The following is a 19,027-nucleotide window of genomic DNA, read 5'->3' as shown; positions in this document are numbered from 1 at the left end:
TTTGAAAACAAATAATAATTAAAACAGGTAAATTAGTAAAATAACAAAGGCTTAAGCAGACATGACTGCTTAAGCCATGTAAAGCAGACAGATAAGATGGCAATATATAAGGGGAAAAAATTAAAAAGCTAGGATATAAAACTAATTGAGATCAAAAGCATTAATTACTAAAGTAGGGGAAAAAATGACAAATGACTTCATAAAAAAATTATCCAATTGCCAACAATAACTTGGTAGTACGATTCTAAGTCTAAGAAACAAAAAAAATTTAAATGCTGTTATCTGCAATGAAACAATACATACTATTGCACGTACCGAAACATTGAAGAATGTAAAAAATAGAGAACTATTTGCTGAATGTCCCATAAATGGATTTAAACTATTTTACACAAAGAGGGGGGAGAAGCCATGTATGTTAGGGAATATTTGAAATGTAGTCTCGAAAAGTACACAACTGTGATAGGAAAATTAGGTCACATGGAGGAGTGGGTCTGTATACTATGGAAGACCTTGTATGCTCGGAGCTCCTTAACATTACAAATGAGGTGGTAGAGGTATTGGGATTAAAAATAGAGAAAATAAATTTAGTGATTATTCTAATATACAAACCGCCAGATGCAACGGCCGAGGAATTCACAGAACAGATAAACAAAATGGAGAACTCGATACCTCATATTATCTTCCTAGGTGACTTCAACTTGCCTAGTCTAAGATGGAGAATAGCAAACAATAATATTATACCAGGAAATTTATCGAGACCTACCCACTCAGCTTCCTGGCAATACGTTAGTAATGAATAAATATGATATATTTACTCATTATAATGTTGGTGCTGAATGTACAACACGAAAAAACATAATTTTAATCTGAAAAAGGATCTTTTTATAAAGAAATTAGACGAAAATAAAGAGCTGGTGACGCCAAATCAAGTCGACGATCCAAGCGTCGGTTAGGTTAAGTTAGGTCAACCTAACCTATTATATTTATTCATTACTAACGTATTGCCAGGAAGCTTTGTGAAGCTTGTGTAGCTTGTGGTAGCTTGTGGTAATTAGATGGACCCTCATTTTAACAGAAACTTGGCTAAGTAAAGACTATACCCAACTCTACAACTTAGCTGGTTATAAAGGCATTCATAATTGCAGGCCTAGTAAAAAAGGAGGTGTTATACCAAAACAGATGCAGAACTAGGAAACAGGATTTCTTCAACAGAAATTTTGAAATTGTTCACAATTTTTGTTACACCAAAGTTGGAGTATGCAGCAGTTGTATGGTGTGCCCATATCTTAGAAAGCATATCAACAAACTGGAAACGGTGCAGAGACATGCCACTAAGTGGCATTAACTAAATGCCATTAAATATGCCAAATATACTACATAAATATACATACTACACATGCACAATAATTGTCCTGGGACCTCTGATATTCATAATATAATATATATATATATATATATATATATATATATATATATATATATATATATATATATATATATATATATATATATATATGTATATGTATATATAGGGCCATCAACACACCTCCAGCTAGGGCCACCAACACACCTCCAGGGCCATCAACACGCCTCCAGGGCCATCAACACAACACCACCATCAACACACCTCCAGCCAGGGCCACCAACACACCTCCAGCCAGGGCCACCAACACACCTCCAGCCAGGGCCATCAACACACCTCCAGCCAGGGCCACCAACACACCTCCAGCCAGGGCCACCAACACACCTCCAGCCAGGGCCACCAACACACCTCCAGCCAGGGCCACCAACACACCTCCAGCCAGGGCCATCAACACGCCTCCAGCCAGGGCCACCAACACACCTCCAGCCAGGGCCATCAACACGCCTCCAGCCAGGGCCACCAACACACCTCCAGCCAGGGCCACCAACACACCTCCAGCCAGGGCCACCAACACACCTCCAGCCAGGGCCACCAACACACCTCCAGCCAGGGCCACCAACACACCTCCAGCCAGGGCCATCAACACGCCTCCAGCCAGGGCCACCAACACACCTCCAGCCAGGGCCATCAACACACCTCCAGCCAGGGCCACCAACACACCTCCAGCCAGGGCCACCAACACACCTCCAGCCAGGGCCACCAACACACCTCCAGCCAGGGCCACCAACACACCTCCAGCCAGGGCCACCAACACACCTCCAGCCAGGGCCCAGGGCCACCAACACACCTCCAGCCAGGGCCACCAACACACCTCCAGCCAGGGCCACCAACACACCTCCAGCCAGGGCCACCAACACACCTCCAGCCAGGGCCACCAACACACCTCCAGCCAGGGACACCAACACACCTTCAGGGCCATCAACACAACACCACCATCAACACACCATCCAGCCTACCACCACAAGCTTATAAATATACTACACATGTCTAAGAGCAAATAAAAGAAAACAGTTACCTTAACTATTGAAGATGCAGCAGGATTTTGTGGATAAGCCAGCAGCAGTCCCTCTCGACACGGTTTTAAAATGGCGGCGACTACCACAACATGCAACGAGCCTAAAGAATGTCCAGCGCTAGCATTATCTAAACGCTATTATATATTATCAAGCAATACGGAAATCTAAAATAAAAAAAATGATACAAATAATTGTATTAAATATTTATTTGCAATTACAATACCTCGGGAATATATTTTTGCGTTAGCAAAACATATTAAGTTCGTATTTAGTTTAACTCATTTAAATTCTTTACAAATAATAACCTGATTTTACCTGATGGCCATTAACATTAATGTTTTATGTTGATACATTTTATACCCTTATTATTTCAATTTCTTTCTTTATTATGCACCCCATACCCATCCCGTGGGCGGTGGTGTAAAGGATTACAGAGGCACATTTTTTTTTTTTTTTTTTTTTGAGATATATACAAGAGTTGTTACATTCTTGTACAGCCACTAGTACGCGTAGCGTTTCGGGCAAGTCCTTAATCCTATGGTCCCTGGAATACGATCCCCTGCCGCGAAGAATCGTTTTTTCATCCAAGTACGCATTTTACTGTTGCGTTAAACAGAGGCTACAGTTAAGGAATTGCGCCCAGTAAATCCTCCCCGGCCAGGATACGAACCCATGACATAGCGCTCGCGGAACGCCAGGCGAGTGTCTTACCACTACACCACGGAGACTGCTAAACATAATGGGTTCAGGAACTGAACTCTCTAGTTTGTTTAGCTAAGCAAATAACAATTTTTGACGCTAGTTACAAAATTATTAATGTTATATATACATGTACACACTCTCATACATACATGTACATATATATATATATACGTATACATATATACATACACATGCATATTTATAATCACCCACACAAATACACACATCAATAATCTCTGTGTCACTTATTTTATACATGTTCTTGTAGAACATTCTATTGCGAACACATTGGGCGCTGCCCAATAAACTCGCCCCTCGGGGCAAAATTATTTTTTTTTTTTTAATCTTGGTGGAACATAAAATGGCCGCCTGTGTTTATGCTGTCGTCAGATGGCGCTGTGACGTCACAGATGAGGGAAGCACGTACTGCGCATTAATGCCTCGATCCCTCGTTATTTATTTATTTTATTTATTTATATATATACAAGAACGTACATTGGGGGTTAAGAGACAACATAGAGCTTAAGTTAGAATTATAATCTTGTAAAACCACTAGCTTGCATATATAGCGTTTCGGGCAAGTCCTTAAACTAATCTTTGAGCAAATTCTTAAACAGAGTTTTAGAGAAATAATTAAATGTAAAATTGATAAAAAGTGTTTAACAGGTACATTACAGCTTTACTTTACAAGTACAGATGATTTTAAGTAGGATAATTACAGTAAAATTGTCAAAAAATTGTTTACAGGTACGATGCAAGAATTTTCGACACAAAAGCAGATCAGAACAATACACAATAATGAACAAGGAATCCTAAGTACAATTAGGAAAACATCTCAGGGTTATACATTGGATTACTGAAGCACAATATGAGGATCATTATAAATAGTAATGCAGTAGAATATGCACTCATATTCTATTATTAAGTTAATATTAAGTTCCTTCCTCATGTTAAGTATCTTTGTGGTACTAGGGACATCCAAGGATTATCTTCAAGGCTTCGTTCTGCAAGTTTTCAAGCCCTTTAAGCTTTCTTTCAGTCATCAAGGCAAGCAGAGATGCAACATAATCCACTACCTCCTTTATGAACTGGCGTTACTCTTGCGTTTTTAAGGATATCAGGGAAGGTATGACACTCAAGGGATTTGTTGAACAGCAGAGCTATAGGTGGTGCAAGGGCATATGGGAGGCGCTCTTGTATACAATGGATGGGATTTCACTGATGTTCCCAGCTTTGGTTTTTAGTGAATGTATGATGGACACAACATCTGACGGGCTGACTGGTGAGAGGAGAAGAGAGTTTGGATAGCTGCCTGAGAGATATGTGTTGATATGTGTCTGACTCTGTGGGATTTTACTTGCAAGGTTAGCACCAATCGATGAAAAGAAGCTATTAAATTCATTCGCCATTTCTAAGTCAGATGACAGTGTAAGGCCATCCTTAGAGAGTGTTATCTGGTTGTGGGAGTGTTGTTTAGTTCCCAGGATGTTAAAGATGGTATTCCATGTGCTTTTCATGTTGCCTTTTGCTTCTTTGAATCTAGTCTCATAGTATGAAAGTTTTGCTTTTCTTATGATACTGGTAAGCACTGACGAGTACCTTTTAACTACTTCCATTGGAATTAGGCCACTCCTAAATTTCTTTTCGTATTCATGTTTTTTGTTGATTGATTTAATTATGCCACTTGTGAGCCACGGGTTATTTTTTCTTTTATCAGTTACTTGTTTGGTAAGGAGGGGACAGTGAGTGTTGTAGAGGCTTAGAGTTTTGTAGAGAAAGAGGTTAGTTGATGAGTTTATATCCTGTGAATTATTAAATTCAGATTCCCAGTTAATATTGTGAAGTGCATTAGAGAGATTGCCTAAAGCTGATTCACTATGTAGCCTGAATGAAAGTTTTTTGGTTTCTGGTGGTGATGTGTCAATGTTTGCTATGAGGAAAGTAGGATAGTGGTCAGTTGTTCTGTCATAAATTACCCCAGATGTAAGGGGAGCTGTTATATTAGTCCAAAGGTGATCCAGGGTAGTGGCAGATGTTTGAGTGACTCGGGTGGGCTTGGTGATTGTGGGGATTAGCATACAGGAGTGCATGCTGTTACGGAAATAGTCAACTTGAGGGTTGTTTTCAACATTCAATAAAGAAATTCTGGAGGGCTTCTGTGCAAGGGTTAGGATGAGCTAGCCTAAGCATTTTTATACCAATTTGACAGTTATTTTCAGTAACACGATAAACAACGCTCGGAATATTAAGTTCCTTTCTCATATTAAGTATCTTTGTGGTACGAGGGCACCCAAGGATTATCCTCACGGCTTCGTTCTGCAATTTTTCAAGCCCTCCAAGCTTTCTTTCAGGATGCCTTAAAGTTAGTTTAGTTCATTTATTATGCACCCCATACCCATCTTGTGGGCAGTAGTGGAAAGGGTTGCAGAGGCACATAATGGGCTCAGGGACTGAACCCCACAATTCATTTAGCTAAGCAAGTTACAATCTTGATGAGCTAGTTACAAAATTCAGTATAAGTCGTCACATCAACAATGGGTTCGAGATCGATCACAAGTACAGTTTCTAAATTAAGCAACTGACATATGTGGAGAGCTAGTGTCACAATTGATATGTTTGTCCTGCACACCGCCCCTCATCCAGTGGGCAGCGGTGGATAGGTTACAATCACTTTGTTACTACTTACAGTTAGCAAACTGGGGATATTTGGCTAAAATTTCTGGTACCAGATAATTTTGAATGAAATATTGACACATCGTTGGTACATTGGTTATAAAATTGTCTCTGAATTCACTATCACATAGTGACGGAGGGTGTGCGAATAATTTTGTTGACAGTTAACATTTGGTCAGGTCTACATCGGCAGATAATGAGAATTCCCAGAAATACTTGTAACCGAGTCTAAGCCGAGCAGTAGTAACATCTAGAAGTCTGCTGATTTTATTGGATGAACCATAGATGTGTCGCTCCTCTTGCATAATAGTATTGAACGAAAGTTAATCTCCCCAAACAATTTCGCGTTTTGGGCAAGTTACCCCTCCACTCTCTCCATTTTTTTTTGGACATTCCCTGGTAGTGTGCGGAAATACTGAAAAGTGTATACTCTTTTCAACTTTGTCACCTTAATTCTCGTCCTATGTCTTTCATTTTGGTATCAATGCGTTCGCAATAGAATTCCCAACAGAACTATGTGAATATAATGTCAAAGACAGCAGCGCGCTCCACCCGCCGACAAGATGAATGTAGGCCAAGGGTACCAGAAAAAGAAAGCTGAGCGTGATAATACCGAAAAGTGTATACCCTTTTCAACTTTGTTACCTCAATTCTCATCCTAGGTTTTTCAATTTAGCATCAATGTGTTCGCAATAGAATTCTCTACAGGACTAAAGGCATATAAACTCCAAAAGCCCGGCTTACCATCCGCAACAAACAGAGAAAGCGAGAGCGTGTTACCAGGGAGCGCACAAGAGCGATAAAATGTATACACTCTTTTCATTCTGGTCACCTCAATTGTCATCTTTGGTCTTTTATTTTGGTATCAATGTGTTCGCAATAGAATTTCCAACCGGAATTTATGCATGAAATGTCAAAAACAGCAGCGTGCTCCACCCGCTGACGTGATGAAAGCACGGCGGACCATCCACACAAAACAGAGAAAGTGAGAGAAAGTAACCTGGGAGCACTCTAGTGCAATGTAATGTGAACACACTTTTCACTTTGGTTACCTCAATTCTCGTCATATGTCTTTCATTTTGGTATCAATGTGTTCGCAATTGTATCTGCTGGCATTTTACCCTTTGCTTGGATCTGAAGGGTTTTAGGCTCACCACGATGCAATCTGATAGTACCACACGTGTATATACCTATCTTCAAGCAGCAATTCACTCATTCAAACCGACTTATAATAGTTATCCATATATAAATGGTAATCTTTGTTCTACCTGTTAACCTGTCATATGAAGAAAGATTGTCAAAGCTTATATTACATTCTCTAGAAAAGCAAAGAATTAGGAGTGACATATGGTAGAGGTGCACAATGGGATGAATGGACATAACAAAGGGGACATTAATGGGGTATTAAAAGTAGCAACAGAAGACAGAACTCGAAACAAAGTGTAAAAATTGGAAAAATTTAGATTTAGGAAAGAACTGCATGAGTAAATACACTGGGTTTGTACCTTAAGGTTCATGTATGCAATATTACAGAGTTCCAGTTAACTCCCATGCATGCAATTAATTTATGTTATGTTTATGTTTTTTATGTTAAAATGTTTTTGTTGATTTGTTTGTATATTTTCATAAGTAAAGCATGCTTACCGTCTTATTCCAAGTTTTATGATAACTTTACAATGTTTAAAACATAAAGTTCAATATATATTTTGGTTTTCATACAGGAATTATACGTTAATATAACATCATAATAACGTAATGATGTCGTGTAAATAACGTTATACTGACGTCATATAAATGTTATATTTATGTTATAAGAACGTAAATTGGATAGCTTTACAGAAAGTAAACAAAAAAAAATAAATGTTGACTGAAAATTATTTATTCTTAAATATAAAGCATGAAAACATTATAATACCATAGCATTTACTATTATTTTTAAATTTTTACATAAATCTTAAAAAACTGTGTCATAAGAATATATGTTTTTAGTTATATCCTTTGGTTTTAAGAATGTCAGATATACGTATTTATGTCAAAAGTTACAGTATTACCTTTGTGGAACCATTTAAAAACGTCCACAAACGTTTTGTGTTTGCTGGGTAGGTACGACATATATATATATATATATATATATATATATATATATATATATATATATATATATATATATATATATACATATATACATATATACATATATACATATATACATATATATATATATATATATATATATATATATATATATATATATATATATATATATATAATATATATATATATATAGTAGGCATCCGTCAACCCCGTGCGGGTTATGGAGTTGTGCCCTGGGTGTCTAGTTGTTATAGTGTAGTTGGATGCTGCGCCTGCTGTGGCTGTGAAGGTCAACCCCGTGCGGGTTATGGAGTTGTGCCCTGGGTGTCTAGTTGTTATAGTGTAGTTGGATGCTGCGCCTGCTGTGGCTGTGAAGGTCAACCCCGTGCGGGTTATGGAGTTGTGCCCTGGGTGTCTAGTTGTTATAGTGTAGTTGGATGCAGCGCCTGCTGTGGCTGTGAAGGTCAACCCCGTGCGGGTTATGGAGTTGTGCCCTGGGTGTCTAGTTGTTATAGTGTAGTTGGATGCAGCGCCTGCTGTGGCTGTGAAGGTCAACCCCGTGCGGGTTATGGAGTTGTGCCCTGGGTGTCTAGTTGTTATAGTGTAGTTGGATGCAGCGCCTGCTGTGGCTGTGAAGGCCAACCCGAGAATGACAGTCTCGACTGCAGCGAGTGCAGGTAAACGCCGAAGCGGGTGCGTCTGACAGTGGTCGAGTTGTTGTTGTTGTTATAGATTCAACTACTCGGAACAAGTTCCAAGTAGCACGGGCTATGGTGAGCCCGTAACTTACCTGGCACAGGAGCGGGGCAAGAAGCACGGGCTATGGTTAGCTTCGTGGACGGGAGATATCTCCCGTCTTGAGTGGTCGAGACCTCTGAAATCTTTTATCCTCCGCTTGCCTCTTCAGTTCATCCTCGAATTGCTGGAGTCCCTTCTGCACTTTACATCTCCAGGCAGATCTGTCCACAGCTGCTGCCTCCCAAGTGTTGATGTCGATGTTCATCTGCTTGAGGTCGCGTTTGCAGGCGTCTTTGAAACGCAGCTGAGGTCTTCCGGTGGGTCTCCTTCCTGATGCCAGTTCTCCATACAAGAGGTCCTTCGGTATGCGGCCATCTTCCATGCGTGTGACATGTCCCAACCATCGCATGCGTCTCTGTTTCAGGAGAGTGAACATTGAAGGGACTTCTGTTCTCTCGAGTACAGTGTTGTTAGTGACGTGGTCTTTTCACGTGATGTCAAGGATGCGTCTCAGGTTCCGCATGTGAAAGGTATTGAGCCGTCTCTCCTGGCGAGAGCGCAGGGTCCAGGATTCCAAGCCGTAGAGAAGTGTACTCACCACACATGCCATGAAGACTTGTGCCTTGGTGTGCACTGTCAGTTTGGCATTTTCCCAAACACGCTTTGTGAGCCTGGCCAGTGTTGTTGCGGCCTTCCCGATACGCCTGTTGAGTTCAGTGTCCAGGGAAAGGGTGTCTGAGATTGTGGAGCCCAGGTACACAAACTCGTGAACTGCCTCCAGCACATAGTCTGCTATATTTATACAGGGTAGCTCATTGACATCTTGTCCCATCACCTTGTGTCTTCTTCAGGCTGATTGTCAGGCCGAATGCGGAACAGGCTGCGGCAAAGCGGTTGAGTAGCTGCTGCAGGCCTTCTGCTGTGTGTATGATCGCTTCGTCGTCGGCGAAGAGGAACTCCCTGAGGATTCGCATCTGTACTTTTGTCTTTGCTCGGAGTCTGGATAGATTATAGAGCTTTCCATCAGATCTTGTACGGAGATAGATGCCCTCTGTGGTTGTTTCAAAGGCATGCTTGCCGAGGATCGTGAAGAAGATGCCAAACAGTGTTGGAGCAAGAACGCACCACTGTTTAACACCACTGTTGATGTTGAATGGTTCAGAAGTTGAGCCGTCGTACACGACCGTCCCCTTCATGTCCTTGTGGAACGATTGTATCATGCTGAATAGGGTGGGTGGGCAGCCAATTTTGGCCAAGATCTTAAAGAGTCCGTCCCTGCTCACGAGGTCGAAGGCCATTGTAAGGTCAAGGAAGGCAATGTACAAGGCTTTTCTCTGCTCCCTGCACTTTTCTTGAAGCTGTCTCAGGGTGAACACTATGTCAGTGGTCGACCTCTGCTCGGAAACCACACTGAGTCGGGGTACACTCTTTCAGCAAGAATCTGAAGCCTGACCAAGACGACCCTGGCGAAGAGTTTGCTGACGATGCTGAGGAGGGAGATGCTACTATTGTTGTTGACATCGCTTCTGTCACCTTTATTTTTGTAGAGAGTGATGATGTTTGCATCTCTCATGTCTTGTGGCACCGAGCCCTCCCTCCAGCACTGGCACAGAAGTTCATGAAGCTCAGTTTTAAGTGTTCCACGAGCGCACTTGAGAACTTCAGGCGGAATCCCGTCGTCTCCTGGGGCCTTCCCTGAGGAAAGTGAATCCACTGCTTTCTCAACTTCTTCCACAGTCGGTTCAAGGTCAAGTTCTTCCATGATGGGCAGGAACTTTATTGCATGCAAGGCTTCTACGCTGACCAAGTTCTTTCTGGAATAGAGTTCGGAGTAATGCTCTACCCAGCGATTCATCTGTTGATCACGGTCTTTAATGATCTCTCCAGTGACTGACTTAAGAGGAGCCGTCCTGTTTTGTGTAGGGCCTGTTGCCTGTTTGATCCCTTCGTACATGCCTCCTATGTTGCCAACAGCGGCCGCAGTCTGGATGCTGGAACAGAGTCGGAGCCAGTAATCGTTAGCACAGCACCTCACAGTTTGTTGAACTCTACTGCGGGCAGTACGGAGGGTCTGTAGGTTCCTTTCTGAGGGCAGGTTTTTGTAGGATGAGAGAGCTCCTCTCTTTTCCTCTACAAGGGGTAAGAGTTCCTCTGCACTGGCCTCGAACCAATCTGCTGACTTGTTCTGCTTCTTACCGAAGGTGGATATGGCAGTTGTAACACGGGACGGTATTGGCTCTACTCTGTCCTTTACCCTGTCCGTGACTATGCTTACTGAAACTTAAACCGAATTCCAAAGGACCCCAGAGTATACTCTATAGCCGAGTCCCACGCCACGTGGTCTTAGCCGTTTGACCGGCTAAGCTTCTATAGCCACGAGACGTCGTACTAGGTTTTCTAGCAAACTCAAGGGATCCCTTTACGCCGCCACCACCAGACCATTAACCAGAATCGTCAAGTAATCGGGGTCTGGACCGATTAATCGATCATTAAAACCTTGGGGCTCGATCCCCAAATTACTTGGAAAAGGAGGGATGAATCTACATTAAGTGTGGGAATTATATCAAACAAAGGGATAAATGAACTCTTAAACTTTGTTAGACATGCGGCCCAACTAAAACTTCAGACTCGTTGAGACCACGTGACAAGGACATGGACACATTCAAAAATGGAAATAATAAAATACAAATCACAAGTTAATTATTTATTAATGCTAGTCCAACATATTTATTTATTTCCAACAGCTAAAGGAAATATCACTCCCTATACCTTAACACTTCCTATCGAGGCATGAAATGAACTAATTTCCCTATACAATACTGTAGCAAACTATACCTTTTAATGCGACCAGCTGGTGTTCTACTGATCTATTTGGGAGAGGTGAAGATGGTGGCCTTCCCCAGTCACTGCCTAGTCCACACTGATCCTCCCTAGCTCTGCCTTCCTCACAGCTAGTGTTACGGCCCTCTCGGGACGCAACAGGGTTCTCACTCTGATGTAGTTAGAGGAAGATATATATCCGGCCCCAAGCCAGTAGAGGCTATCAAGGGATGCGATCCGTGACGCAAGTAACTTAAAGGGAGTTAGGGAAAGAAAGGTAAGAACTTAATATAATATAATATAACCTTCACCATTTAAATATATAAAAGTAAAACGTACACAAGGGGGAGGGGTATTAACACTTTACAAAGGGGGTCAACACTGTAGTCTTCTGCTGGAGACTATGGATCCTTGAAGCTAGGTGCTGAGTCCGCGGTGCTTTCTTCGTGGCCTCAAGACGTGTCCTCGGAGAACGCCGAGTCTACCCTGGCCACAGGTCAGCCACAACACAGGTCCACTGGGGGCACCGTCGTGGAGGCCGTCAACCACACGTCCAGCAGGTCTGCTGGCAGGTACTGAGCCACCAAGGCTGGTACGGCCACTCCACGAACGATAAAAGGGGTACGCCCTAGACAGGAGTCTCGTGTGATATCACCAATCACCCTCCTGTCCTCAATACCCCAGTGGATTATCGTCTCCAACCGTCGGTCCCGGGTAAATCCTTTAACTGCCACTCCAATGGCAGGCTAACACACCACAGTGTTCTTCCGGGGGGGGCGACGTCACAAAAGCTGCAGCAAACTTCACTGTATGGAGACTGGCTGCCTCGGGTAGACTGACTCCACCTTCAACACAGTGGTCCCAGGTCGGCTCTGTAAGCAGACACGTCATTAATAACCGGGACACTAATACACCACACTCACAGGCTCAGATACAAACGCCCGACATATCCACTCCATAGATGGCGCTGTCTTCGGAGCACCACCTCACCAGAGGTCAGGAGCGGCGGTGTTGAGTGCTGAACCAGACTGGAAACTGGTCCTCGAGGCCAGTACACGCTGTCCTCACTAGGTGTCGTCGTTCGTTTGGCAGGGGTTTCGGGAGCTGACCCACAGATGGCGTGTTTGTCACTGCTCCAGGCTAGGACGCTGGATCCGGGTTCGTAACACCTCCCCACCAAAAAGAATTTGGTTTGGGGTTCTATAAAAAACACAAACCAAATTAGCAGGGCGACACAACTCCAAATGGACTTACTTATACTATGAACTGGAGAGATGAGGCTGTCTTGTCCACAGAACTTTTCTACTGAGAAACCCTGGCACAAAGGGAGCTTGAAAATGGCAGGCGATGACCTGCCTGACGTAATCTTCCACACCTCCTCTGCGATAGCAAACAGGGGCATCATCTCACCTCTCTCGAGTAAGGATCGGTGTAGACACGATCTGGGGCGACTCGACACTTCCCTGTGTAGTGGCACCGATGATGGCTGACCACAGACGGCATTTCTGGTGCCGGTCCGATGATCCTTCAGGGAGACAGGAACCTGGAATACAGGGGTCTGATAATTCAGAGTGATCGCGACAGTGGGTAAGTCAATACTTACAGCATACCCTACTAGGTTCACACCTAGTCCCAACAGGGCTGCTTGTACGTCGCAGATGGCATTCACTCTGCCACCGTCAGGTCGACCAACGTTCCGCATAACGCTGTGTTGAGGCTCAGCAGTCACGCGGGGGGTGTCAACCTGTCGGAAACAGTCACTCATATTATCATTTCTCGTACCTCCTGTATCTACCATTACCTTCCAGGTCCTTTCTTCAACTGCAACACTTGCAGTACAAATCTTCAATCCCTGGGACCTTTTCGCGATGTTCATGGGGGCCATCATTCGTCGGGTCGTCCACCGGTCCTTACTGAGAACACATAGAATACATAGGAGAATAAAACAAAATATCGCTAAGAAACATGAGGCCAATTGGGGGGTAAGTTTCCTGAGCTTGTCATGTCCATAGCCGGCACCATCCACTAGCCTGGCTTGGACAGAAGGGGGCACTAGACCTTTAGAACATGCCTCACATACCTCTGACGTCTGGGGAATCTCTGGCTGGTCCACTACACGCTGTAACTTGCCATACCGCAAGCACACCTCAGCCTTCGCTCCAGACTCGTTGGTATCCGTGGGTACCCGTACACAAGGCCTCTCTTCTTGCTCAGGTACCTCTGCTTTCTTAACTTCATGTTCCTCGTCGAGAGAATCAGGAGACACTGCTAGATAACTGTCGATCTGCGGGGGAGAGGACAAATTAGACATGTTCAAATCCGGGTCTGTCTTTACCTGGACATTACCATTGCCTGTTACCTCAGACCTTGCTGTTCTGGTAGACTCGTCCGCAACCTTGGGATGATTGGTGCTCCAATCGGTCACCAAGTCGTTGGCTAGTACCACGTCAATCCCAGCCACAGGGAGGGTATCGACTACTGCCAACTCACATGTGCCGCTGAAATAAGGCGAGTCGAGATGTACTGCACTAAGGGGGCGATGTACTGCGTCCTTGGAAACCCAACCAGGATAACCTCTGGTCTCCCATCCACACTTACTCCCTCGGGTAACGAGCTCTTCACGATCAGGGACTGGGCTGCTCCACTATCTCTGAGCACTACAACTGATCTACCAGTATGATCACTCGTTACATACCCGGTTGAAGTGTGAGGGGCCAACAAACTTGGTTCTTCCTGCTTCGTCGTAGACTGGTTTCCTGCTGGTGATGTAACACAGCTCATCAACATCACCTCCCTTCGTGCGCTGCCACCTCTTCTGCCTCGGCACCTAGCAGCTATGTGCCCTTTCTGCCCACAAGTCCAGCACACCATATTCCTCCTTGGACTAAGGTGTTTCGGACTGCTAGGACTTGTTCTTCGGGGGCTACTTGGGGGCGTCTTCTTAGCACTTTGTGGGACGGGTCTTTCTTCTTCGTCATGAGGTCTGTCAAACCGGCGCTGGTAATTCCTCGGGACGTACTTAGCAGACGGCCTATGAGTCAGGATATACTCTTCAGCCATGGTGGCTGCTGCACTCAAGGTCTCTACCTGCTGTTCCTCTAAGTACGTCTTCAGGTCTACAGACAAACAATCCTTGAAGTCCTCGAGCAGAATCAGCTGCTCGAGGTCTTCCTTGGTCTCCACCTTCCGAGAGGCACACCATTCTTGAAAAAGTCGCTCCTTGATGGTGGCGAATTCGGTGAAAGTGTGCTCTGAGGTCTTCTTCAGGTTTCTGAACTTTTGCCTATATGCCTCAGGTACCAATTGGTACGCCATGAGCACCACTTTCTTCACCATATCGTAATCGCCGGAGTCGTCAAGGGATAACGTAGAGTAGGCGATTTGGGCCTTCCCAGTCAAGACTGACTGTATCATGATGGCCCAATTCTCCCTTGGCCACTCCAAAGAGGCAGCGACTTTCTCGAAGGCTGCGAAGAACTTCGAAACTTCTCTCTCGTTGAATTTGGGGACCATTTTGATATTCCTTACCGGATCGAAACCGCTTACTCCAGTTTGTCTCTGTCCAGCGCCTAATCGTAATACTTCTAGTTCATGTTGTCTCTGTCTTTCTTCTCTCTCTCTTTCTCGTTCTTCTCTCTCTCTTTCTCGTTCTCTTTCTCGTTCTTCTCTCTCTCTTTCTCGGTCTTCTCTCTCTCTTTCGCGTTCTAATTCTAAACGCCTCATCGCCAATTCTTTATCTTGTCTTTCTCTTTCCATTTCTAATTTCTTCCACTCTATTTCTCGATTAATTTCCAAGGCACGCATTTTGACAGTTAGCAAGCTTATATTCAGCTCACCTGCATCACTGTCAACGTCGCTGCCCTTATCTTCCTTTTCCATGGAAGCTATCTCCTCACCTTCCCTTGTACTAGGAGTTTCGCCTTCCTGTTTCTCTTCTGCCTTCAGGTGCCGGTGAACCTTGGACAAGATCTCCATACGGGAATCACTGGCACGGATCTTGATCTCCAGGTAGGCGCTCACTAGTACAAGCTCTGGTTTGCTCAGATACTTTAATCTGGCAAGACAGTCCACTCTATTCAGAAAAGCCTGAACATCGTCCAGATCATCGATGGTAGCCTTTTCTGCCATTGTCACAGATGGAACACTCAACTAGCACTTAACACACCGAGCACTGTTCTACGCCAATACTGCACGTTATCGCACCAAACACTGCACTTGCCAATATTGTACGTAATCACTTCGGGCTCCACACTACCCAATATTGCACTGAGTCCAAGCGAACACTTCGCTCTACAATATTGCACTTGCCAATATTGTACGTAATCACTTAATCACAGCGAGCACCGCACTGCACAATATCGCACTTAGTCACTGAGCACCGCACAGGACGTATAACGTCACAATCGTCACACAGGGGGAATTATATACAGGGATTACGCCACTTCACCACCCCTGTCAAACACACTTAACAAGGGGACGGATCCCGCTGGGGATGCCAATTATGTTACGGCCCTCTCGGGACGCAACAGGGTTCTCACTCTGATGTAGTTAGAGGAAGATATATATCCGGCCCCAAGCCAGTAGAGGCTATCAAGGGATGCGATCCGTGACGCAAGTAACTTAAAGGGAGTTAGGGAAAGAAAGGTAAGAACTTAATATAATATAATATAACCTTCACCATTTAAATATATAAAAGTAAAACGTACACAAGGGGGAGGGGTATTAACACTTTACAAAGGGGGTCAACACTGTAGTCTTCTGCTGGAGACTATGGATCCTTGAAGCTAGGTGCTGAGTCCGCGGTGCTTTCTTCGTGGCCTCAAGACGTGTCCTCGGAGAACGCCGAGTCTACCCTGGCCACAGGTCAGCCACAACACAGGTCCACTGGGGGCACCGTCGTGGAGGCCGTCAACCACACGTCCAGCAGGTCTGCTGGCAGGTACTGAGCCACCAAGGCTGGTACGGCCACTCCACGAACGATAAAAGGGGTACGCCCTAGACAGGAGTCTCGTGTGATATCACCAATCACCCTCCTGTCCTCAATACCCCAGTGGATTATCGTCTCCAACCGTCGGTCCCGGGTAAATCCTTTAACTGCCACTCCAATGGCAGGCTAACACACCACAGTGTTCTTCCGGGGGGGGGGCGACGTCACAAAAGCTGCAGCAAACTTCACTGTATGGAGACTGGCTGCCTCGGGTAGACTGACTCCACCTTCAACACAGTGGTCCCAGGTCGGCTCTGTAAGCAGACACGTCATTAATAACCGGGACACTAATACACCACACTCACAGGCTCAGATACAAACGCCCGACATATCCACTCCATAGATGGCGCTGTCTTCGGAGCACCACCTCACCAGAGGTCAGGAGCGGCGGTGTTGAGTGCTGAACCAGACTGGAAACTGGTCCTCGAGGCCAGTACACGCTGTCCTCACTAGGTGTCGTCGTTCGTTTGGCGGGGGTTTCGGGAGCTGACCCACAGATGGCGTGTTTGTCACTGCTCCAGGCTAGGACGCTGGATCCGGGTTCGTAACAGCTAGTCAGAGCTGGTGGGTATTCCTACGCCAGGTTTACCAAGATTACTAAGCGGGGTTTAAATTGAACAACTAATCTCTGTTGCACTGAACAACCCAGATGGTTGAACTCTTATAAACTGTTGGTAATCGTACAGACATCTTCGGGAAAGGCTATTTCCAATTATAATATGGCTATTTGACCTTTGAGAATTACTAAATATGGAAGGCTTTGGTGACCCTTGACCCCGGGTCGCCAAAATTGATCCACATCAGAGGCTGGTCCTCTGCTAGTGACGTCACTGACGGTGACTTACTCAGTATTCCGACAATTGAGAATACTCTTGATACTTGAACAGGAATATTATTGAATACAATTTGAATGAAGACTTTAATTTCTCTAAATTACTGAATTCTGCAAAATAATTCATTATATGTTGCTTAAGACAAAGGCGCCGGCCATTTTGTAATCTTAACCGCTAATCCCGGGAAAGATGACCTTTTCTCTACTTGAGTCAGGTCAAGTACCATCTGACTCCAGCTTTCAAAACTCCCATGTCCATGAGAAACTATACTGAATAATTCTCGACAACAAACCTAGTTTGTTACACAGTGTTGAAAATAGTGCTCGTGAGATATGACCACCTCTCACTTGCACTATCGCAGGGTGGTACAGAAAGGGCAGTTACCAGCGCCGCAGTAATTTCCTCCACCTTGTGAAGGTCACGGGTCTTGTTTACGTTAATGCGTGGCCTTCCCTCCTTCTTTGCTCTGTGGATTTTCCGGGGCTGGAACTTTACTCTGCAAATGAAGAGAGAGTGGTCGGTGTCACAATCTGCGCTCTGGAAGCTGCGGGTCAGGTTGACGCTTCTCAGATTGCTTTGCCCCGTGAGCACCAAGTAGAGTTGGTGCCAATACTTAGACCTGAGGTGTCTCCAGGAAACCTTATGCTGGGGCTTGGTGTCGAAGAAGGAGATGATGAGGCAGAGATCATGACGACACCAGAACTCCAGGAGGCGCTGCCCACTCTCATGCATCTTCGCAAACTGGTCCAAGTAGGAAGGCCAAGAGCTGTGATCAGAACCAACACTTGCATTAAAGTCTCCCAGGAAGAAGACTGGCTCTTGTTGAGGTATGTCTCTGAGAGTTAGGCCGAGGTCATCATAGAACTCGCCCTTCGCTTCGGAAGAGGAGGTCAGTGTTGGTGCATAGGCGTTGATGAGGCTGGCCATTCCTGCTGCTGTATGAAGCTGAAGTTTGATGATCCTTGCAGACCCCTCCGTGGCCGGTACTATGGACCCTAACAACCTGTTCCTGATGGTAAAGCCAACGCCATGCTCCCTTACCTCTTCTGGTGGTTTGCCCTGCCAGAAGAAGGTAAAATTCTTCTCCCGTATGCTGCTGGTCGCGGGCAGACGTGTCTCCTGCAGGGCGACTATGTCCATCTGGAGCCTGCGTGGTTCATTGTTGATCACAGCTGTCTTGCGGGCATTGTTCACTTCCAGTCGATCTTCCGAGAGACCCGGTGTCATGGTCCTTACATTCCATGTGCCCAGTTTGAGAGCTGGGTGGCTCTGTGTTTGTTTTCTGTTGCCTGGTGCATGGGTTGACGATCCGCTTATTGGATTGTGGCCCTAAGCCTCACGCACCCAGTGGAGCAGACGGACCGTCGCGGGACAGCACCTTATTGGCTGGGGGCTGCCCAGCTTGAGGCGGGCGGCAGCTGTCCTATGAAATCGGATGATTTCTCCCAGAAGGCTTATCACCGGTAACTGTCGCTTCCCGTGTTGAGCCATCGCCAAGGAGATGCTGGAGTGTCCTCTCCAGGGCACAGGTCTGGGCAGTAATTATGGAGGATCAGCTGTTGCCCATGCAGCAGATCCACCCTCTCCACGCCACCGATGTGATCCAAGGGAAGGGCAGGCGCCGATACGCTTGGCACCAGTGTGGTCGCAGGAGTTGCCAGAATGTAGCTGTAAACAGCTACATTCTGCCTTAGGGACTCTGACTCCGGATTTTTCCTCAGGGTTGACTCCCGAAGTCTTT

General features: G+C 45.1%; 1 protein-coding gene across 1 annotated transcript; it reads right to left on the bottom strand.

Moving 5' to 3' along the window:
- Positions 1-244: 244 nt before the first annotated feature.
- On the bottom strand, positions 245-18,213 carry LOC138360025 (uncharacterized). The gene is made up of 5 exons (XM_069319938.1): positions 17,900-18,213; positions 17,634-17,752; positions 10,361-10,926; positions 9,930-10,040; positions 245-250 (listed from the first exon to the last, which is right to left on the bottom strand). The coding sequence occupies exons 1-5, from the start codon at positions 18,211-18,213 to the stop codon at positions 245-247; spliced, it is 1,116 nt and encodes a 371-aa protein (XP_069176039.1).
- Between the last annotated feature and the right edge of the window lie 814 nt (positions 18,214-19,027).

This window comes from Procambarus clarkii, chromosome 8 (assembly GCF_040958095.1).
Source record: "Procambarus clarkii isolate CNS0578487 chromosome 8, FALCON_Pclarkii_2.0, whole genome shotgun sequence".
NCBI lineage: Eukaryota > Metazoa > Arthropoda > Malacostraca > Decapoda > Cambaridae > Procambarus > Procambarus clarkii.
This window is presented reverse-complemented; position numbering and strand designations above follow the sequence as displayed.